We start from the raw sequence: 24786 nt of genomic DNA, 5'->3' as shown, positions 1-24786 counted from the left end.
TATCTGCAAGTTGGGATAATTTTTGCTACATTCTGAAGTTTCAGCCAAAATTTTGCAATCAGGAGCTCATGATCTGATCCGCAGTCAGCCCCAGGTCTTGTTGTAGCTGACTGAACCGCGCTCTTCCACCTCTGATTACAAAGTATGTAATCAATTTGGTTCCGGTGTTGGCCATCTGGCGAAGTCCAGGTATATAGGCGTCGTTTTGGTAGTTGAAACAGTGTATTAGTAATTATCAATGAATTTTCTTGGCAGAATTCTAGGAGTCTCTGTCCAGCTTCATTTGTTGTACCAAGACCATATTTCCCTGTTATACCTTCTACAGCTTCATTTCCCAACTATGAAGACGATATCCTTTTTTGGTGTTGACAGTAGTAATTCTTGTAAATCTCCATAGAACTGGTCAATAATTTCCTTTTCAGCATCGGTTGTTGGTGCATAAACTTGAATTACTGTGATGTTGAGGGGCTGACCTTGAAGTCTGATGGACATCATTCTATCATTTTTATATTTGCATCCCATCACAGCTTTTTTCACTTTATCACTAACTATGAAGGCTACTCCATTACTTCTGTTGTTATCGTGCCCAGAAGGAATACACCATATGGCCATCCGAAGCAAATTCTCCCATGCCAGTCCATCTCATTTCACTTATTCCCAATATGTCGATGTTAATTTTCTCCATCTCTCTTTTCACTATGTCTAGTTTTCCTTGATACATGGATCTTACATTCCATGTTCCTATGCAGTGCTTCTCTTTGCACCATCTTACTCTTCGTGAAGCTCCTCTCAACCTGGTTCCCCCCGGAGATCCGATCGGGGAACTTGAAACTCCGGAACATTTTGAGCTGAGCGAAGCCATGGGGTTTTCTTGGGATAGTTCAGTGGTGGTTTCCCATTGCCTTCCACTGTCCTCCAACTCCTATCTGCTCACCGACTCAGTTTCCCACTGGGGTTGGTTACCCAACCTTCCGCTGAGTTGCTTGGCTTAACAGGGGCACCACGTGTAGGTAGGAAGTTGGAGAATTGAGGTGACAGAGGCTGTGAGAACTCTCTTGCTGAGTTCTTGTAATCGCGTATCACCCCCATTTTATGCCAGAGTCTCATGATGTCTGCAGAGACCCCCCCAGGTCATTTTCTGGGCCCTGTGCCATGTCACCAAGCCACGATTGTTCATGATTGGTCTGAAGAATATTCTGGACAAGTTGAGTCAATGATTTGGCCACCCAGGTCACCCAACATGAATCCCATTGAATGTTTATGGTGCATAATCAAGAGGTCAGTTTGTGCACAAAATCCCACACTGGCAACACTTTCACAATTATGAATGGCAATGGAGGCAACATGGCTCAGTATTTCTGCAGGTGACTTCCAACAACTTGTTGAGTTCATATCACATTGAGTTGCTGCACTATGCTTGGCAAAAGAGGTCCAACATGGTATTAGAAGGTATCCCACAATTAGTGAAGTTTTCCTAATAGAATGTTGTGATCTTCACAATGAAAAACCTTATTAAGGTCACAGAAAATACCAAGTAGGTAATCTTGTGTGTACTTGTACTAGAATTGAGTTAGTGAAATCATACATTGATTAGAAAAGTCTTTATGGAAGACAAATAGAGCATTTTACTGAAGGTTATTCTCGAAAAGTTTCTGAAATAGTATGTTATAAGCTAGTCTCTCAAAAAATTTTGACTTCTTGGGAAGGAGGAAGATGGGTCTAAAATTAGAGTTGCTTATCTCTACTTTTATGAATGGGTGCCGGTGCTGCATACTTCAGTCATTCAGGAAGTACAGTTTGACTTGTGAACTGATTACGAAGGTAATTCAAAGGGGTTGCTTCCAAGTCAGTGCAAGACCTTAGTACTTGCTGAGATACCACATCCAGAAGACTTACTGCTTTTTATGATCTAATGGTTTTTGTAATCTCTTCAACACAATACGGGAAAAATGAAGGCTGATGATGAAGTATTGGAATCCTGTCTGAGCAAGTCTAATAGAACCATGTTTTATATATACCAATGAAAACAATGAGCTATTGACAAAATTATTTAATTGGTTATAATAGAGGGAAACATTCTACGTAGGAAAAATATATCTAAAAACAAAGATGATGTGACTTACCAAATGAAAGTGCTGGCAGGTCGACAGACACACAAATAAACACAAACATACACACAAAATTCAAGCTTTCGCAACAAACTGTTGCCTCATCAGGAAAGAGGGAAGGAGAGGGAAAGACGAAAGGAAGTGGATTTTAAGGGAGAGGGTAAGGAGTCATTCCAATCCCGGGAGCGGAAAGACTTACCTTAGGGGGAAAAAAGGACGGGTATACACTCGCACACACACACATATCCATCCACACATATACAGACACAAGCAGACATATTTAAAGACAAAGAGTTTGACAAGCAGACATATTTAAAGACAAAGAGTTTGGGCAACTCTTTGTCTTTAAATATGTCTGCTTGTGTCTGTATATGTGTGGATGGATATGTGTGTGTGTGCGCGAGTGTATACCCGTCCTTATTTCCCCCTAAGGTAAGTCTTTCCGCTCCCGGGATTGGAATGACTCCTTACCCTCTCCCTTAAAAACCTCTTCCTTTCGTCTTTCCCTCTCCTTCCCTCTTTCCTGATGAGGCAACAGTTTGTTGCGAAAGCTTGAATTTTGTGTGTATGTTTGTGTTTATTTGTATTTCTGTCGACCTGCCAGCACTTTCATTTGGTAAGTCACATCATCTTTGTTTTTAGATACAAATTATTTAATTGGCTAGATAAAAAATCTACTCACCAAGTGGCGGCAGAACACACACATAAAAGGCTGTTGTAATTGCAAGCTTTCAGAGCCAGTGGTTCCTTCTTCAGGCAGAAGGGTTGAAGGGGAAGGAAGAAGAGAAGGAAAAGGACTGGAGAGGTCTAGGAAAAGGGGTAGATTTTGGACAAGTCATCCAGAACCAAGGGTCGGGGGAGACTTACCATACGGGATGAGAAGGAAAGACATTATGTGTAGAATTGTTCAGTGGCTCTGTGATTTGGAAACATTTACCCAAAACAGGGCTTATTAAAAATGTAAATCACAGTGCCCTAGTTACAATGCATTTTTCTGGAACTTAGTTGTGCAAGTAACCTATTTCCACAAACCTTCAGATGCAAAACATACTGTGTGGGTATCACAGTGTGAAGAGGAACACATCAGTCATACCCTTATGTGGTCAACCCACTCTGTTAAGTAACTCTTGAAGCTGTGCATTCAACAGAAAGCTCCATCTGGTCTTGTCATATTCGTTCAGAGAGCGCAAACTTTTCACTTTTGTGTGAGGACCATGTCCACTAATGCCAAATGCCACCCTCAGTTGCACAGTTGAGGTTACAGTCCAAACTGTGCTCAGCACCTCCAATAATCACTTAATAATGTTTACAGATATCTTTCCCCAGAGATCTTAAATCACTGCTGACATCGCTGGGTCCTGCACTTGTCTTAAAATACTTATTACTTCATATTCACAAGCCGAAGAGTTCTGTACTAATTGAGACTTTTCCCCTCCCATAACTATTTGCTAGGAGGAGGACCTTCATGGTCTCTCTTTAACCCTAATATTACTTTATTAGTATTATTTATTATTACCTTGTCTTGCACTTGTTCCTCTGTCTTGTTAGTGTTTTCCTGAATTCCTTGCATTGCCTGCAGACCTTTGTGCACAGTTTCCAGAGCAGTGAGGCTGTTGGAGATGTCTAGATTCAAGATTTGAGACTTTACAGTATCTCTTGAACTCCTTGCCTGATCTGGCAGTGTTTACCACAGTCCAGTGATCTACATTATTTCTAATTTTACTGTAGTTCTTATTTGCTTTTGCCACAGTCAGATCAGCTTTTAGTTTAAATATTAGCTGCTCTTTCTCTGTAATTGTGGAGCGATAGTCACAACTGCTGCAGTGCTAAAGCTAGATACGTCTTCATACAAGCTAGTTGCTTCACAGTATCCAGCATGAATAAAGCCTGCCAACCTTCTCTCGCTATTGTGTTGCAATTTACACACTTGTCTGTTGTGATTTCTCTCTCTCTCTTTTATTTTTTGTTGTTGATTGATTATTTTGCGATAACTGTTCAATGAAAAACTGCGACTGGCTTATGATACCAATTGATAATTTAGGAAAGCAACAAACATAATAATAATAATAATAATAATAATAACAAAAATAATAATAATTATTATTCTTTATAATTCAGGTATGTTTGATCACGCTGGAACCAACAGCACCACTTTATCACTGCATTGTATTATGATGCATTGTTTCAGTGCACTTACACCAACTCAACATGAAGAGTTGAAACAGTTGATCCCCTTAAAATATGAGAATTGAAGTACTGCGGTGCACTCCACTTTAAATTGGGATTGCACCATTTTGTTTTGTCTTCTCTACTGGTGTACTATGGTACAGGGATTTCTGTGTGTAACACAACTGCAGATATGTGCCTGCAAACAACAGAAAACTAATTAAAACTAGAAAATGGGAATTCCAGATTGGAATATCAACAGTATTGTGGAAAGGTTAGATTGCTACTCACTGTATAGATGACATGCTGAGTTACAGACAGGCACAATGAAAAGACTGTTACACACTGAGCTTTCAGACAAAGCCTTCTTCAAAAAGGAAAAGAGAAACACACACATATTCACACAAGCAAGCACGCCTCACGATACATGACCGCTATCTCCGGCCACATATTCACACAAGCAAGCACACTTCATGCACACATAGCCACTATCTCTGGCCCCATCAGGAATGTGCGTGAGATATGCTTGCTTGTATAATGCGTGTGTCTCTTTTTCTGTTCTGAGAAAGGTTTTGTCCAAAATCTTAATGTGTAACAGTCTTTCCGTTGTGTCTGCCTGCAACTCATCGTGTCACTTTTGTGATGAGTAGCAGTCTATCGTTTTCACAATATTGTTAAAAAATTAATTAAATAATTTCACTTTTTGGGGGATGATAATTAAAACTTTATGATTACCCTACGTACGTTTCATGTTCGCAGAGTAGTACAGCAAAATCCTCAAAGTCTCGACATTGTTCACATTGTAGTAATACATACATATTTTGGCATTCAGATGTCATTGGTAACACACATTCATCATTCTTTGCTTTATTTTGGCTACTGGCTTCTTGCCTTAAATTTGTAGTCCCTTTTGCTCCTTCATCATCCAGCACCTCCCATCTCCACCCCCATTCCAACTTCTTAATTTTAATTTCTGAAGTAGAACTTATGTGTGAGGATGAATGAGTGTCACTGTATATCAATTATATGGTGTTGTACTAAAATTATTTATCTACAGCAATATTTTAATAGCAAGCATATAATGTATTTTTGTTTTTAGGTGACTGAGGATATGCAAGAAAGGTGTTCTATAATAATAAAGCTAATTTATGTACATGAAAACCTGTTTTACTGCACAGATACTTCACTCAATATAACTAATTGTGCTGAAGATCATTCATCATATGTGATTATTAAAGTTCTCTCAACATGTGTGGTACCTCAAGAGGCTGTGAAAGGGAATATTACTGTACTCTGCCTTCTGAATGTTCTCCTTTCTGAAGGTAATTGGAGTGTTTGTTTGCAAGTAGTAACAGTGATATCTCTTTTTCTGTTAAATTAGTGTTCAAAGACAAATTAGTGTTCAAAGACAAACAATTTTTAAAAGTCTGATACCATTATATGGCATATTTCAGGTAAACTCATTGCTGACAAATACACTCGGATTCTCACAGTGCCTGGAAAGGATGCAGATGCCCCTGTTTTTGGTCTACCATTCAAATTTCCAGATGATTTCTTGGAAAGTATAGCTGCCCAAAAGACACTTATAAAGAATTTCAGCAAAATGTCTAAAGTGCTGGATCTGGTGAAAGTGTCAGGTTTGTAGTCAGTCATCAACACATCTGCCCCTTTCAAAATATAATAAAAACATAATAATAAAGTAAGCATCTGCAATACTTCCCCTTACAGGATGTGTCATTGGTGTTGATGAGGATACGGCATTTTCATGGCCAACATGTGAAATTTGCGGTAGTGATTTTTTATCTGAAATAGATGGTGGTGGCTTCTACTGTGAAAAATGCAACCAAGAAACAGAAACAATTACAGCTATGTCACTTGAAGTTAACATTTCTTGTGTGGAAGTATCAGAAGAGTCAAAAGTTAAAATAAAGGTAATTGCAATCCTGTTTTTGTTATAATTAAGTTTCATATCGGAAGTTACTACCATGATCTGAATAGATCTTTTTCACTGATTTCTCATTAAAGATGTTACTTTAATAGCCAAATAAAATGTGTATAATTTTAAAAAATAACTTGGAGATTCTTAAGTAATATGTAATTTTAATATCTGTTCTCTGAAATGGAATCTATCAGGTATGTACGAAATTAGTGTTACAAAATTCTGGTAGAATATAAACAATAGACCGGATAAATACCACCACTTTTAAAATAATGGGAGCATTCAATGGTCGGAAGGATGTAGAAAGCGACCCAAACATTCTAAGCTGTTTTTCTGTAGAGTGAAGAGGCATACACATGCATAGAAACTGCTACATTGTCCTGACATTGTGAACCGATTGAGCATGCAAGCAGCTGCTCATATTTGTAATACCTGCTGCAAATACAAACCTCCCCACCTAGTGACATTTAAAAATCCACAGAGTGTAAGCACCACAAATGAATGACTTAAGTTGAGAGTGTGGCAGAACTGGAAAATCAGAAGATTGAGATGGATGGATGGAAATAGTCATACTAAGGTTTTGTACCCCCATGAACTATGGACCTTGTCATTGGTGGGGAGGCTTGCATGCCCCAGTGATACAGATAGCTGTAGTATAAGTGTACCTACAGTAGCAACCACAACATAAGGGTATATGTTGAGAGTCCAGACAAACATGTAGTTCCTGAAGAGGAACTGCAGCCTTTTCAGTGGTTGTAAGGGCTGCAGTCTGGATGATTGACTGATGTGGCTTTGTAACATCAACCAAAATGACCTTGCTGTGATGGTATTGTGAATGGCTGAAAGCAAGGGGGAACTACAGACACAATTTTTAGCCAAGGGCATGAGCTCTAATGTGTGGTTAAATGATTGTATCATCTTGGGTAAAATATTTCAGAGGTAAAATAGTCCCCCATTTGGATCTCCGAACAAGGCTACTCAGGAGGATGTCACTATCAAGAGAAACAAAACTGGCACTCTAAGGATCTGATTCCTTAAACCGGCAGTTACGTTAGAAAATTTAAGGGAAATGGATAGGTTAAAGTTAGATATAGTGGGAATTACCGAAGTTGGTGGCATGAGGAACAGCACTTCTGGTCAGATGAATACAGGGTTATAAATACAAGAGCAGATAGGTGTAATAACAGTGTAGGTTTAATAATGAATAAGAAAATAGGAGTGCAGGTAAGCTACTGTGAACAGCATAGTGAATGCATTATTGCAGCCAAAATAGACACAAAGCCCACATCCACCACAGTAGAAAAAGTTTATATGCCAACTAGCTCTGCAGATGATGAAGAGGTTGAAAAATGTATGATGAGATGAAAGAAATTATTCAGATTAAGGGAGACGGAAATTTAATGGTGATGGGGGACTGGAATTTGATAGTAAGAAAAGGAAGAGAAGGAAAAGTAGTAGGTGAATATGAACTGCCAAAAAACAATGAAAGAGGAAACCACTTGGTAGAATTCTGAACAGAGCATAATTTAATCATCATTAACATTTGGTTTGAGAATCATGAAAGAAGGCTGTATACACGGAAGACTTGGAGACACTGGAAGGTTTCAAATTGCTTATATAATGGTAAGATTTCAGAACTAGATTTTAAGTTGCAAGACTGATATACAAACTTCTAAAAAATGAGATTGACATGAAGTGCAAAATGACTAAGCAGCAGTGGCGACTGCTGTGTAAGAGCATATGAACACCATACCTTTTGACACCTTGTGGATTTGTTGGTTATTTTTCTTTGCATGCTGTTAAATGTTGCATAGATGCAGTAATCTGAAACACACGGCACTAAATCTACCATGCTGTGTATTGTTACTTCTCTAGACTCTGTGAAACTTGGTGTCAGGGTCACGAGCATATCTTCAGTTGTGCATATTTTAACGAGCTGTTCCGCATGCGCAACTGGTGTGACATCATTGCCTTATGGGTTAAATACATACGGATTTGATGAACTATGAACACGAGTCACGGCATGTACAGTTATCCCCTACTGAGCAACTACAAGTTTATGTCAGTGCCACCAGGTGGTAGCACACTGAAGCAGACTTTTATCCTCGTTCGCATGGCATAAATCACTCTAGAAGGTAGCACACTCCTCACAAGGGAAACTCTCCATTGTCCCCTCTCCCCTCAGATGGGTAGCCCCTTGAGTTGCCCCCGCCCTCCCCCTCCAGCGTTTGAAATAGGACGTCAAAAAGTTTTAATTTGTAGCACACATCTTTCTGAAGTGTGCCAAAGTGCAGTGCCACTCCCCTTCATGTGGCATTCTTCTATCGCACGACACTGTGGAATTCAAACACGTATACTTTGTAATGGAAGCCATCATACCTATATTCAGGATAGTGAAAATCAAAATGTCCAGTGGTGCCTCTCCTGCTATCAGTCGGCTGGTTTGACATCGTACCCCTCAAAGAAAAGCTCACAATTAACACTGGTACACATTTCTTCAATTTTTTTTCTCCCTGATCTTGCTACAGCTTTATAAGGTGTTCTTTCTCAAATAATACCCAAGAGTGGTGTGGTTTCTCGATTGGATTATGTCTATTTTGTCACTGTCTCCTAGGTAAAACAAAATAGGCCTTTCTAATATTGCTACCATTGTAACACACACCAAATAAGCAAAACTGTTTTAACACAAATGGTCATTTTTATCTACCTTATTTACATAAATAACATGGCAGAATATAATTCATAAAATACCAATATCAAATGCCTGTTAGGTCTACTACAAACAAAAAGTTTTATGTTAGGAAATAGTTTCACATTCTCAAGCATGAGATTAAAAAGTAGTAGTAGTAGTATGAAATTTTTATATAAATTTTGAAGTTGCCATATTCTTCCATATAATTTGTGCGATGTCCCCGTTTCTTCTCCTTCCTCATTCTAACAAACAATCTTGTCATCACTATTTCTGTAACTATTCCTGCCGTTGTCAAAACTTTTTCTCTGGTTAAAATCACTAACCCTACCAGAATCACCTGTTTAGTTATCCCACGTTTAATTCTTCAGTTATGTATTATTAATTGTTCGTACAACACAGTTTCCTCACTATTACAAGAATAGAACTAAGCGACTGCTGAATGGGGTCTGTCCAACTAGTCCTTAGTAGTGCAATTATCTGGCAAAAATTTTCTGTCAAAATTTCATTTTCTTGGATACACCAAGAAGATAATATGTAATCTTTCTTACCTGTTATTCCTGTTAGTAGTTTATTTCCACTCTGGTAGTCTGAATCTATGGATTTCACCAGTAACTGTAAAGACACTTATCATTTGCATACCTGTTCAACCATATAAACAAATAGCAATTGGTATTCAACCATTCAGCTTTATTTGGCTCAGCTCGTATAGCTCCATCCCCTTTCAACTTCAGGAAAGTTTCTTATTTCTAGATGCTGCGGGGAGTCCCCTGGCAGAGACATCACGTACACTATGCAGGCGTTCAGAAATCAACTTATGATTTGTTCAGATATAAACTTAGAATGTGTTCAGAAATATTCAAATACCAACAGAAATGTGATTTAGAATCATATGAATAGCCGATAGACCGACATGTGCTGGATGCTAGGCGCTCTTTTAAACAAGGTTTTTTTTCTTCAAGAATATGAATTTGGTGCTCCCTGAAATTGCCGCCTGGGGCAGATACCCCAGGAGATGTATTTGAGGACGATATTAAGGGAATGGAAGAGGTCATAAATGAAGATGAGATGGGAGATACGATATTGCGAGAAGAATTTGAGAGAGCACTGAAGGACATAAGTCGAAACAAAGCCCCAGGAGTAAATGAAATTCTGTTAAGTCTTGGGAGAGCCAGCCATGGCAAAACTCTTTCATCTGTTGAGCCAGATGTATGAGACAGCCGAAATACCCTCAGATCTCAAAAACAATATAGCATCTCCAGTTCCAAAGAAAGCAGGAGCTGACAAGTGTGAATATTACTGAACTATTAGTTTAATAAGTCGTGGTGTCAAAATACTAACACTAATTCTTTACAGAAGAATGGTAAAACTGGTAGAAGCCGACCTTGAAGCAGATCAGTGTGGAGAACATAGGGTAAGAAATCGCAAACCTACATTTATAGCATTTGTAGGCTTAGAGAAAGCTTTGGACAATGTGGACTGGAATACTATCTTTGAAATTCTGAGGGTAACAAGGGTAAAATACAGGGAGCAAAAGGCTATTTACAACTTGTATGGAAGCCAGATGGCAGTTATAAGAGTCGAGGGACATGAAAGGGAAGCAGTGGTTGAGAAGGGACATTGGGTTGTAGCCTATTCCCGATGTTATTCAATCTGTATATTGAGTCCTACGTTGTAGGGATGTAAAATTTGTAAATTCAGTTTAAAAGTGGGAACACAGCACAGTGTTAAAAGGTCCTGAAGCAGACCTGGAAAAAAATCTTCATAGTATATTCTATTACAGTGCAGAGAATTTTAAGTGATAACTATTATAATAGTATCTGTAAGTACTTTTTTTTTTTTTTTTTGATTATATTGAACAGTTTAATTAACCATCTCTTTTAACCTGCAATTCCACTTATCCACTACATAACAGTATGTGTATAGTAACATTAGATAAATTTTGTTAGTTTATATATTGTAAGTTGTATTTATCAAAATTTATACAAGGCAGGCAATGTGAGAGTAAGATCTGTTTTGTGGTGAGTTCAGATAAAGATTAAAGATGGTTGTAGTAAAGTGGACAGTGGATCTATCTGTAGCTCTCTCTTGAAAAATTGGTGTGTGTTGATAGCTATATTTTCAACTTGCTTTTTTCAACAAAACATTGTGGCATATATCTTTTTGTTTATGATTTAAAAGTCCTTTTACCTCTTTACCACCTGTAAATTGTAATATAAAATAACAGATTTTGTTTATGTGTATGATTATATTGTAATAGTAATAAGTGTTAAAACTCTGTTGACATTTTATTTCACAGCTCCTGCAGAAGTCGATTGCAAATTTACTGCCTCCTGAACCAAGTGGAAGTGAAGTAAGTATTTTCAGTGCATCTCCATTGGAAAAAAAATTATACTCCATTGCAGGACAATAAAGAATTAGCAGGGTGTTGAGACAAAGAAAACAAGCATGAAAGAGCCAGTAAATATCTCTAAAGTAATCTTAATGATTTAGGTAGTAAAGGTAATAACTTCATCCAAAAGCTAGCAATGTTTTCGATCTTGATTAGATGCCTGGTGACCCCTAAACACATTGACTGTTAGGTGAGTTTTATTACCTTTACTCCTTAAATCATATATATTCCACAAAGGATTTACCATTACCATATTTAAATTAACTTTAAAGATGAAATGTTGAATTGCAGATTGGCACACTGGAAAAACAGTTGCACAGTATCTTTTGGCCAAAGGAAAAACACAAACACACACACGCGTGCGCACGCACACACACACACACACACACACACACACACACACACATTCATTCACACATGCAAGCACACCTCACACACACGAGCGCCATCCCTCCAATGATGAATGATAATAATAATAAATAGGATAAATTGGCTCTCACCATGTAGAGGTGGTATTTAGTGGCAGACAGGCAATTTGAAAGTAAGTAGACTAAGCTACCAAAGTCCTCAGTAGTCATATGTGTGAGAGTTGCGCAGATATGAATGTGTGTGTGTTTTCTACACTGAAGGAAGACTTTCTCTGTTAGCTTAGTCTACGTTTAAATGTGCCTGTCTGCCTCCTTTATGTGGTGGCTATCCTATTTCATTGCTGTTATTTTACAAGTGGGGTAAAAAAAGAAAACAAGGCACTTTGAATTAGGTGAATGCTGTATTGTCAAGTATATACAATAAAAATTTTCATGGTTCAGTGGCCTGTTAAAAGTGTTTTAATTGGATGCTACTTTGATGATTTGCATGTTGCTAACTTATCCCAGTTATTCAGTCATCCAATCAGGAGAAAGGTCCCTACAGTTTAATGTGAAATCCAAGCCATGTGTTGTTTCTGATGGTCTCCAGGTCATTGAGAGGTGAATTCTAAGTAAAAAGCAGACTGAAAAAATCCATACTCCAACCAAGATTCAATCATGCAACATTTCAGATTCCAGGCGTGCACTTTACTGCAAGACCAGCAAGCCTTACATACAATATAAAATCCAGGATGGAATGTAACAATACCAGAGAAGGAAAGTTGCTGCTCACCATATAGCGGAGATGCTGAGTCGCGATAGGCACAATAAAAAGATTCACACAATTAAAGCTTTCAGCCATTAAGGCCTTAGTCAGCAGTACACACACACACACACACACACACACACACACACACACACACACACACACACACGCCCCCCCCCCCCCCCCCCCCACACACACACACACACACACACATTAACGCAACTTGCACACACATCTGCAGTCTCAGAGAGCTGAGACCACACTGCGAACAGCAGCACCAGTGCATGATGGGAGTGGCAACTGGGTGGGGGTAAGGAGGAGGCTGTGGCGGGGAGGGGGGAGGGATAGTATGGTGGGAGTGGCGGACAGTGAAGTGTTGCAGTTTAGACGGAGGGCAGGAGAGAAAGTGTGGAGGGGGGGGAGGGGGTAAGTAGCGGAAAGGAGAGAAATAAAAGAAATTAAAAGACTGGGTGTGGCGGTGAAATGACGGCTGTGTAGTGCTGGAATGGGAACAGGGAGGGAGGTGGATGGATGAGGACAGTGACTAACGAAGGTTGAGGCCAGGAGGGTTACGGGAACGTAGGATGTATTGCAGGGTAAGTTCCCACCTGCACAATTCAGAAAATCTGGTGTTGGTGGGAAGGATCCTTATGGCATAGGCTGTGAAGCAGTCATTACGATGAGGGATATCATGTTTGGCAGCGTGTTCAGCAACAGGGTGGCCCACTTGTTTTTTGGCCACAGTTTGTTGGTGGCCGTTCATGCGGACAGACAGATTGTTGATTGTCATGCCTACATAGAATGCAGCACAGTGGTTGCAGCTTAGCTTGTAGATCACATGACTGGTTTCACAGGTAGCCCTGCCTTTGATGTCATAGGTAATGTTAGTGACCGGACTGGAGTAGGTGATGGTAGGAGCATGTATGGGACAGGTCTTGCATCTAGGTCTGTTACAGGGGTATGAGCTATGAGGTAGGGGACTGGGAGTTGTGTAATGATGGACGAGTATATTGTGTAGGTTCGGTGGATGGCAGAATACCATGGTTGGAGGGGTGGAAAGGCTAGTGGGCAGGACATTTCTCATTTCAGGGCACGACGAGAGGTAATCGTAACCCTGGCGGAGAATGTAATTCAGTTGCTCCAGTCCCTGATGGTACTGAGTTACGAGGGGAATGCTCCTCTGTGGCCGGACTGTGGGACTTTGGGAGGTGGTGGGAGACTGGAAAGATAAGGCACGGGAGATTGGTTTTTGTACAAGTATGGGAGGATAATTACGGTCAGTGAAGGCTTCAGTGAGACCCTCGGTATATTTTGAGAGGGATGGCTCATCACTGCAGATGCGATTACCACGGGTGGCTAGGCTGTACAGAAGGGACTTCTTGGTATGGAATGGGGGGCAGCTGTTGAAGTGGAGGTATTGCTGGTGATTAGTAGGTCTGATATGGTCGGAGGTACTGAAGTAGCCATCTCTGAGGTGAAGGTCAACATCTAGGAAGGTGGCTTGTTGGGTTGAGTAGGACCAGGTGAAGCAAATGGGGGAGAAGTTGTTGAGGTTCTTGAGGAATGTGAATAAGGTGTCCTCACCTTCAATCCAGATAGCAAAGATGTCATCAGTGAATGTGAACCAGGTGAGGGGTTTAGGATTCTGGGTTTTTGAGAATGATTCCTCTAGATTGCCCATGAATAGGTTAGCTTAGGGTGGTGCCATGCGGGTGCCCGTAGCCGTACCATGGGTTTGTTTGTAGGTAACGCCTTCAAAGGAGAAGTAATTGTGGGTGAGAATATAGTTAGTCATGGAGACTAGAAAGGAGGTTGTTGGTTTGGAATCCATAGGGAGTTTGGAAACGTAGTGTTCGACAGCAGTAAGGCCATGGGCATTAGGAATGTTAGTGTACAGGGAGGTGGCATCAATAGTGACGAGCAGGGCACCATGTGGTAAAGGGATAGGAACTGTGGAGAGTGAGTCGAGGAAATGGTTGGTATCTTTTATATAGGAGGATAGGTTCCGGGCAGTAGGTTGAAGGTGTTGGTCTACAAGAGCAGAGATTCTCTCAGTGGGGGCACAGTAACCGGCCACAATGGGGCATCCTGGGTGGTTGGGTTTATGGACTTTAGGAAGCATGTAGAAGGTGGGAGTGCTGTGAGTGGTAGGGGTAAGTAGAGACATGGATTCTGGGGAGAGGTTCTGGGATGGGCCTAAGGATTTGAGTAGTGACTCGAGATCCTGCTGGATTACTGGAATGGAATCACTGTGGCATGGTTTGTAGGTGGATGTATCTGACAGCTGACAGAGTCCTTGTGCCACGTAATCCTTGCAGTTCAAAGCAACGGTGGTGGAGCCTTTGTCAGCAGGTAGGATTATAAGGTCGGGATTAGTGTTTAGATGGTGGACTGCGGTTCTTTCTGTGGATGTAAGGTTAGTTTGCATGTTGAGAGATTTGGGGAATGATTTTGAGGCAAAGTTCAAGGTTAAGAAATTCTGGAAAGTTAACAGGGGGTGTTTTGTAGGCAGTGGGTTTGGATCACGGTTGAATGGAAGAGTGAACTGAGTTTAGGCAAGGTTCAATATTGGTCTTTGGTTTAGTCTGATTGTTCGGGTTGATAGCGAAAAAGTGTTTCCACTGTAGGGACCGGGAGAAGGAGGGAAGGGCTTTAACTAGTCCAGCATGGTTGGATTTGGGAGTGGGGCAAAAGGTGAGGCCTTTGGAAAGGACTGATATTTCTGTGGGACTAAGGCTTCTGGAGGAAAGGTTAATAACTGTGTTGTGGGTCTGTGTAGGTTCTGGGATCTGTATGTTGGTGAGAGGGAGTTTTGGAGGGTGGGGTAAATGTAGTAGATCTGCGAGACAGGGTTTGTCAGCTATGAGGTGCATGGGGGAGGTTTGGAGGTGGTTATAGAAGTGGTGGACAGTGGTACTCCGAGGTGGGAGTAGGAAGTGAGTAGGATGGAGAGCTTTTTGAGGTGGTGTTATGCATGATGCTCAAGTTCCTGCAGGGCAAGGGTTTCAGTGTGTGTTATGGGTTCCAGGTTCACTTTCCAGTCTCCCACCACCGCCCAAAGTCCCACAATCCAGCCACAGAGGAGCATTCCCCTCATAACTCAGTACCATCCGAGACTGGAGCAACTGAATTACATTCTCCGCCAGGGTTGCGATTACCTCTCGTCATGCCCTGAAATGGGAAATGTCCTGCCCACTACCTTTCCCACCCCTCCTACCATGGTATTGCACCATCCACTGAACCTACACAATATACTTGTCCATCCTTACACAACCCCCAATCCCTTACCTCATGGCTCATACCCCTGCAATAGACCTAGATGCAAGACCTGTCCCATACATCCTCCTACTACCATCTACTCCAGTCCGATCACTAACATCACGTATCCCATCAAAGGCAGGGCTACCTGTGAAACCAGTCATGTGATTTACAAGCTAAGCTGCAACCTCTGTGCCTGCATTCTATGTAGGCATGACAACCAACAAGCTGTATGTCCACATGAATGGCCACGGACAAATTGTGGCCGACAAGCAAGTGGACCACCCTGTTGCTGAACACGCTACCAAACATGATATCCCTTATCGTAATAACTGCTTCAGAGCCTGTGCCATATCGATCCTTCCCACCAACACCAGCTTTTCTGAATTTCGCAGATGGGAACTTACCCTGCAATACTTCCTACGTTCCCGTAACCCTCCTGGCCTCAACCTTCGTTAGTCACTGTCCTCACCCATCCAGCCCCCTCCCTGTTCCCATTCCAGCACTACACAGCCGTCATTTCACTGCCACACCCAGTCCTTTAATTTCTTTTATTTCTCTCCTTTCTGCTACTTACCCCCTCCCCCTCCGCACCTTCTCTCCTGCCCTCCATCTAAACTGCAACACTTGACTGTCCACCACTCCCACCACACTATCCCTCTCCCTCCCGCCACAGCCTCCTCCTTACCCCCACCCAGTCGCCACTCCCATCATGCACTGGTGCTGCTGTTCGCAGTGTGGTTTCAGCTCTCTGAGACTGCAGATGTGTGTGCAAGTTGCATTTACGTGTGTGTGTGTGTGTGTGTGTGTGCGTGTGTGTGTGTGTGTGCATACGTGTGGGCACAAGTGCGCGCGCTTTTGCGCACCTCCGCGCGTGTGCGCTCCGTGTGTGTGTGTGTGTGTGTGTGTGTGTGTGTGTGTGTGTCTACACTGCTAAAGGCCTTAATGGCCGAAAGCTTTAATTGTGTGAGTCTTTCTTTATTGTGCCTGTCGCGACTCAGCATCTCCGCTATATGGTGAGTAGCAACTTTCCTTCTCTGGTATTGTTACATACAATATAATGAGAAATGAAAACAAGGAAAGACAATATGCAAATAGTGTAACACCTGCTACTGTGTTCACATAAAATTAGAAACACACATCAGATGAACTGTTACCTACACTTTCCCACATGTCTCAAAGTGTGTAACAATATAGTACAAACTGACAGTAGCCGATAGTGTCTTTCTTTCTTTTGTTTGCCAAGTGTTTTTATTTTTATTTTTTATATTTTTTCCAGGGGTATGACGTCCTTTCGGTCCTGGGGAAATACATAGGCCCAATCACATGTTTGGTAGTTAAAGTAAATGAAGTGCTTTCGGTCAAAAGCTACCATCTTGATGAAGTATTATTGTTTGAAAATATTTGATTAGTATTTTTGGTCGTTATGAAGCTAAATACTGAAGTGCTTCACTCCACCTAGAGCTATAAGAACATTTAGTGTTAGCCACTAGAAGAGTTATTTATTTTTGACTGTTACACTGCATTTTTCAAGTTCGTAATATTACTTTGCTAAAGTTCAAATGTTTTTTTAGCCTGGAAAGTACAAATAAGCATTGCAGATGCTGTAATATGTAGACACTCCATTGTTGGAGCTGTGCTGTTAAATATTGATTTATTTATTAACTGTTGATTTTTTGAAAATAATTAAGGTTTCATTGTGTCTTTGATTCAATAATTATTTTGCTGCTACCTTGTGAATGGCTACATAAACAAAGGGAATCAAAGGGTTTTAAATAAGGTTCACTGTTGTGATTGAAATTTCCAAACACTCTTGATATATTTGGGTAACATTTTCCATCACTTTCTTAAACTCCTTTACTTGAAAGCAGCCTTGAACAATCACAGGCGATTCTTTTGTTCATCCTGTCTCAGTTGACTCATGTTGCACTACAAACCATATTTATAAAATTTGTGTGTGGAGTACATGTTAAATTCTTTGCATACCACTGGAGGAAATAACTCAGTTAGAACTCAGTTAGCTGGTTTTATATGTAGGGTGCAGTGGTGTTTTAAGAATTAGTGTTTTAATGTGTCTGTTAGGCTAAGATAATATATTGAATCAGAAGACTTATCAAATAGCTGCAAATCTTTATACTCCATTATTCATTAACAATTTGGCATAATAATACTATTACAATCAAATGCCTTCAAACATTTCTCAGAATTTTAAATGTCTCATTCTGCTCTGAAAGTACATCTTCTCAAAACAGGGTTTATATGTCATCTTTAACCAAACTGTCATTGAAGAGTTAACTTTACTCAAAAGCTCTTGTTTCTTCCCGTTAAGGAAAATTATTATTTGTGTTTAAAAGCAGATCGTACCCACAAGTATTCTCATCTATTTATTGTTTGTTATGAGTTTCTTACAGTGAACCCAAGACAAGAGGAAAATTTGTATAGCTTTGACTATCGAAATAAAATAAAACAATATGCTGTCAGGTAGTTTTCATATAGAAAACTGATAGTAGTTAAGGATTTTCTTTAATACTACTTCTGGTAGGAAAGTCATCTTTCATATTACACTATTTCTGTATTTTATCTGTTCATGATTCCATTTTCATTCAATTGTTGTACCTCGAAAGGTGATTGTGCTGTATTCTCTTGGAGCTATCACAATAAAGGACTCCATTCCAGTTGCTCTGGATGAACCATATGGCCTGGATGGTGACCAGAGCAAACACCTTCCTAATTAGAGTAAAAGACCATGGAGTGAACCTAAACAAGCCACAGAGTTATTTTGGTGACCACTGAGTTGGTTTGTTATGAACTACTTGTCAAGTAAAAATCATCTGTTCCTTACAAATCTTGTTGAAGAAAAAAGTAAAGATAATTACAATCTTTCTGCCTGTCATTGAAAGCAATTTTGGTGGCTGTTTGGAAATGAAAACTTGATCTGGCAGTCATTACTCATTTAATTTGAGAGCCTGCTGACATTTGCCAGCCTTCTGCTTTCTGTCTTGGGAACTGCAATGGAAACTGTGTTACTGAACATAGCAAATATTAACTTACTTATTGTAGTCACTTGACAGACTAACGATGTTTGTCTGATCAGGTTATTTTGTTCATTCACTTGGCCAAAGTGTGTTGTAGCATGAAATGATTTATCAAGAGTAAGAACAAATAACTATCAATGAATTGAAGACAATAGTTATGCCACAGTGCCAGTTCAGTGGAATTTATAACCCAGCAGAATTTTTTTTTCCCATCTTGAAAAGGGTTGTGCATCCTGAGAAGTTGCATGAAGTAAGGTCACTAAAAAGCCTAGATTCAGAGTATAGTAAAGGATCTTCTGTTTCTCTGTGTATTTTCCCCTAGGATAGAAATGGATAGGTAACCCATATGCCCCCTCTGCTTTTCCTCTTGTTCTCAGTAGAATGCCATTGTCTAACCTTCCTTTAACTTTTTAGTAATATTTTCATTGCTCTTCGGTAATGTGCTTTTATTAAATGTACGCCCTGTTGATTACATTCCTGAGCCACTTTTACTTGAATGTGTCAACATTTTATGCATTTCAGAAGTTTCTTCTCTCACCTTACTTTCATACATATAACTTATTCTTGGTATGAATTGTCTTTTGTCACCTCTAATTAAACCCATCTGCATTTTGTTTAGCTCTCTTAATTATTTTACTTACTCCAGTAACTGAAGACCACAATAGGTTAAAATTGAAACTCATTGGCTGTGAAATCTACTGTTCTGTTTTGCAATATTCTTTTACTGTTTTAAATTGTACTTACTCGTTATTATCAGACACCCAGTTGTCATTACAGACTAGCATATAAAGTCCCAATCAGTGTTCGACAACAGCGTGGTGCTCTTACACTTTTGATGTCTTCTGCCCTTCTTTCCTAAGAACTATTATATATGGATGCCCCATGTGGAGTCTGACTGTGCAGAGCCTCATTTCTTCAGTGGTTGGCACATTGGACTTGCATTCAGGAGGACTATGGTTCAAATCCCCATCCAGCCAACCAGATTTAGGTTTTCCAGGATCTGTCTAAATTGCTTAAGGCAAATGCTCGTTTGGCTCCTTTGAAAAGGGTGCAGATTATTCCCTTCGTCGTCCTTTCCTAATCTGAGCTTCTGCTCCATCTCAAATAACCACATTCTCTTCAGGACATTAAACACTAATCTTCTGTCCTTTATTCTCTTTTCCCCTTTAATTACTGATATTTGTTACCATAGAGCAGTTACCAATAGAGTTCCAGCACAATAGCTGCTGAAACTATTCCATTCCATTCTGTTTGTGTTGTGAAGTGAGCTAGCATTTGTTTCTACAGCTTGTTATTGGGACTGTAATCATTAAGGATATTTCTCTTCTGTGAAAGTCCTTATCTGTGGCATTGCCTGTTAGATACAAGTTTTATCACAGCTGCCGTTTACAAGCTAATAAAGATGCAGACCATACAGCAGGGTTTTCTGGGCGTTATAAAATAGAGATAATAAGAAAACACCCCTAATAGATACTGTTTTGTAGTTATGAGAAATAATGTTTATCATAAATGAAATATTCAGCACACAAAAATGTGTCATATGATTTCCATACTTTTAGGACTGGAAATAAAAGTTACTATTCAAAATGTTACCATATACTCTCAAAGCAGTAGACCTCCAGATTACATGCAGACCATATAAATCATGTTGTTGTTAAATCATAAAATATTATTTATGTATACACAAATTGTTTTATTGAACCAGATTTATGCTAACATTATGTGAGAGTATAGCAGAATTATGTATTTAATTTAATTTTGTATGTGGCTTAAATATTGTGTAAATTGGTTATTTTTAAATAATTTTTCCATATTGTGAAGTTAATAATTTGTTTATTAAAAACTCAAAAAATTATTTATTTTTTTGTTATGGTTCTATTACAGTGGCTAAAAGATGTCCTTAATTAATGCTGGTCACACCTTTTTGCTGGAGGATTAAATAAAATGAAATATGTGTAGTGCTAACAAATTAATTATTCCAAAGATAAGTGATGATAAAAAGAGCCACAAAATTACAGGCCGATAAACAGCAGGATTTTGGAACATACATTGTGTTTGGACATTATGAGTTACCTCAAGACAACAGTCTATTGATCCTCAGTCAGCATGGTTTTGGAAGGCATTGTTCTTGTGAAACACAACTAGTTCTTTTCTCACATACATGTTGGGTGCTATTGACAAGGAATTTCAGATTGATTCCATGTTACTAAATTTCCGGAAGCCTTTTAATACTGTGCCGCACAAGCGGCTTGCAGTGAAATTGCGTGCTTATGGAATATCATCTCAGTTATGTGACTGGATTTGTGATTTCCTGTCAGTGAGCTCATAGTAATTGACAGAAAGCCATCAAGTAAAACACAAGTGATTTCTAGTGTTCCCCAAGGTAGTGCTAGAGGCCCCTGTTGTTTCTTATCTGTATAAACAATATTGCAGACAATCAGAGCAGCCATCTTAGGTTGTTTGCAGATGCTGCTGCTGTTTATCATCTTCCAAAGTCATCAGAAGATGGAAACAAATTGCAAAACGATTTAGAAAAGATATCTGTATGGTGCAAAAATTGGCAATTGATGCTAAATAACGAAAAGTGTGAGGTATACACATGAGTGCTAAAGGAATCTGTTAAACTTCTGTTATGTGATAAGACAGCCAAATCTAAAGGCTGGAAATTCAACTGAATGCTGAGGAATTACAATTATGAACAACTTAAATTGGAAAGAACACACAGCAAAAGTTGTGGGGAAGACAATCCAAAGACTCTGTTTAATTGGCAGAACATGTACAAACTGTAATAGATCTACTAATGAGACTGCCTACACTACGCTTGTCTGACCTCTTTTGCAGTGAGAAGAGCAGCACTTATTGTTTTATTGCAAAATAGGGGAGAGAATGTCATTGATATGAAAAAGGATTTGAGGTGACTCATTAAAACAAAGGCTTTTTTGTTGTGGCAAAATCTTCTCATGAAATTTCAATCATCATCTTTCTCCTCTGAATGCAAAAATATTTTGTTGATGCTGCCCCACACATGGAGAAATGATCATCATAATAAAATAATGGAAATCAGAGCTCGGATGGAAAGGTATAGGTGTTCGAGATTAGAATAATAGAGAACTATTGTGAAGGTTGTTAGATGAACCCTGTGCCAGCCAAATAAGTGTAATTTGCAGAGTATCCATGTAGATGTAGATGGCCTGGAAAGAGGAGGCACTGCTCAACTGTACAGTTGAGGCATTGTGCAGTTGACAGGTATATAAAAAGGAATGGAATGACTGTTAAGCACCACGCAGAGTGGCCAAGCGGTTAGAGGCGCCGTGTCACTAATTGTGCGGCCCCTTCCAACAGAGGTTCGAGTCCTCCCTTGGGCATGGGTGTGAGTGTTATCCTTAGCATTAAGTTAGTTTAAGAAGTGTGTAAGTCTAGGGACCAATGACCTCAGCAATTTGGTCCCTTAGGAATTCACACACATTTGAACGTCTTGATTGTTAAGCATTTGGACAGTGTGGCTTCTCAGAGTTAAATAACGAAATACACATAAAGGTTCCAATCTGAATGAAGGAGGAAAGGAAGGTAGATTATGGTTTAACATCCTTACAACAATGAGGTAATGAATGATAGAGTACAAGTCAAATTTGGAGGAGAATGGGGAGGGGCCACTCAACATCTCAGCTGTATGGATGATAAATCTCATGTTAACTTAATGAAATGTATAATATAAAAGGTTTAAAAAAAACTTGGACTTGTAGTCTCACAGTTCACCATCAAGACACAAGATACTAATTATGCACAGGTGTCAAGGGTGACAACCAAATGATATACTTTTTCTGAACAAAGTGAGGTGCCTCAGCTGTTAAGGCATTGGACTTACATCAGGGATGCAATGAGTACATACACTATGTGATCAAAAGTATCCAGACACCCCCCAAAACAGACATTTTTCATATTAGGTGCATTGTGGTGCCACCTACTGCCAGGTACTCCATATCAGCAACTTCAGTAGTCATAGACATCGTGAGAGAGCAGAATGGTCAGGTGATTGGGTGTCACTTGTGTCATATGTCTGTACATGAGATTTCCACATTCCTAAACATCCCTAGGTCCACTGTTTCCAATGTGATGGTAAAGCGGAAATGTGAAGGGACATGTGCAGCACAAAAGCGTACAGGCCAACCTCGTCTGTTGACTGACAGAGACCCCCCGACAGTTGAAGAGGGTTGTAATGTGTAATAGGCAGACATCTATCCGGACCACCACACAAGAATTCCAGACTGCATCAGGATCCACTGAAAGTACTATGACAGGTAGGCAGGAGGTAAGAAAACTTGAATTTCACAGTTGAGTGGCTGCTCATACGCCACACATCACGCCGGTAACGTTGTCTCGCTTGGTGTAAGGAGCATAAACATTGGCCAGTGGAAGAACATTGTGTGGTGTGACGAATCACAGTACACAGTGTGGCGATCAAATTGCAGGGTGAGGGTATGGCAAATGCCCAGTGAATGTCATCTGCCAGCATGTGTAGTGCCAACAGTGAAATTCAGAGTCAGTGGTGTCAGGGTGTGGTCATGTTTTTCATGTTACTGTCACAGCACAGGCCTACATTGACGTTTTAAGCACCTTCTTGCTTCCCACTGTTGAAGAGCAGTTTTGGGGATGGTGATTGCATCTATCAACACGACTGAGCACCTGTTCATAATGCACAGCCTGTGGCGGAGTGGTTACACTACACTAACTTCCCTGTAATGGACTGGCCTGCATAGAGTCCTGACCTGAATCCTATAGGACACCTTTGGGATGTTTTGGAATGCTGACTTCGTGCCAGGCCTAACCAACTGACATTGATACCTCTCCTCAGTGCAGCACTCCATGAAGAATGAGCTACTGTTGCCCAATAAACCTTCCAGCTCCTGATCGAAAGTTTGCCTGCGAGGATGGAAGCTGTAATCAAGGTTAAGGGTGGGCCAACACCATATTGAATTCCAGCGTTAGCAATGGAGGGCGCCACAAACTTGTAAGTCATTTTTAGCTAGGTGTCCGGATTCTTTTGATCACATAGTGTACATCTACATTCATGCTCATAAATTAAGGATAATTGCAGAACACAGTGCCACACAATGTGGCACTAAACAAAACTGGTGCTAATAGCATAGGCACATAGGGAACACACATGACACAGATCTGTAAGTTCACAGTATTGGTGATAAGTTGAGAAAACAGTCCCGAAACACGTGCTACAAAATGTCACTGTTTCCTGCGCATATACCTGGACATCAATATGGGATATGATCACCATGCACGCATTCACAGGCCGCACAACAGGTTGGCATACTCTGTATCAGGTGGTCGAGTAGCTGCTGGGGTATAGCCTCACATTCTTGCGCCAGTGCCTGTCGAACCTCCTGAAGTGTCGTAGGGGTTTGAAGACGTGCAGTGATACGTCGACCGAGAGCATCCCAGATGTGCTCAATGGGATTTAGATCTGGAGAACAGGCAGGCCACTCTATTCGCCTGATATCTTCTGTTTCAAGTGACTCCTCCACAATGGCAGCTTGGTGGGGCCGTGCGTTATCCATCAGGAGGAAGGTGGAACCCACTGCACTCCTGAAAAGGCAGACATATTGGTGTGAAAAGACGTCCTGACACACCCGACCTGTTACAGTTCCTCTGTCAAAGACACGCAGGGGTGTACATGCACCAATCATAATCCCACCCCACATCATCAAATCACGACCTCCATACAGGTCCCTTTCAAGGACATTAAGGGGTTGGTATCTGGTTCCTGGTTCACGCCAGATGAAAACCCGGCGAGAATCACTGTTCAGACTATACCTGGACTCATCCGTGAACATAACCTGGGACCACTGTTCCAATGACCATGTACTGTGTTCTCGACACCACGCTTTACGGGCTCTCCTGTGACCAGGGGCCAGTGGAATGCACCTTGCAGGTCTCTGGGTGAATAAACCATGTCTGTTCAGTCATCTGTAGACTGTGTGTCTGGAGACAACTGTTCCAGTGGCTGCGGTAAGGTCCCGAGCAAGGCTACCTGCAGTACTCTGTGGCCATCTGCGGGCACTGAAGGTGAGATA

The 24786-nt window shown here is 40.5% G+C and overlaps 1 protein-coding gene across 2 annotated transcripts in view; it reads left to right on the top strand.

Moving 5' to 3' along the window:
* LOC124619867 (DNA repair-scaffolding protein-like) overlaps window positions 1–17664 on the top strand; it is a 68269-nt gene extending 50605 nt beyond the window's left edge. For both annotated transcript variants that reach the window (XM_047146487.1, XM_047146486.1), the window contains 5 exons: window positions 5374–5596; window positions 5729–5911; window positions 6003–6205; window positions 11202–11255; window positions 16945–17664. In XM_047146487.1, the coding sequence (XP_047002443.1) occupies window positions 5374–5596; window positions 5729–5911; window positions 6003–6205; window positions 11202–11255; window positions 16945–17073 (792 nt within the window). In that variant the 3' untranslated portion in view covers window positions 17074–17664. The remainder of the gene's footprint in view (window positions 1–5373; window positions 5597–5728; window positions 5912–6002; window positions 6206–11201; window positions 11256–16944) is intronic.
* The last annotated feature ends 7122 nt before the right edge of the window (window positions 17665–24786 follow it).

This window comes from Schistocerca americana, chromosome 6 (genome assembly GCF_021461395.2).
Source record: "Schistocerca americana isolate TAMUIC-IGC-003095 chromosome 6, iqSchAmer2.1, whole genome shotgun sequence".
Lineage (NCBI taxonomy): Eukaryota > Metazoa > Arthropoda > Insecta > Orthoptera > Acrididae > Schistocerca > Schistocerca americana.
The sequence above is the reverse complement of the archived record's forward strand: the minus strand, read 5'-3'. Positions and strand labels throughout refer to the sequence as shown.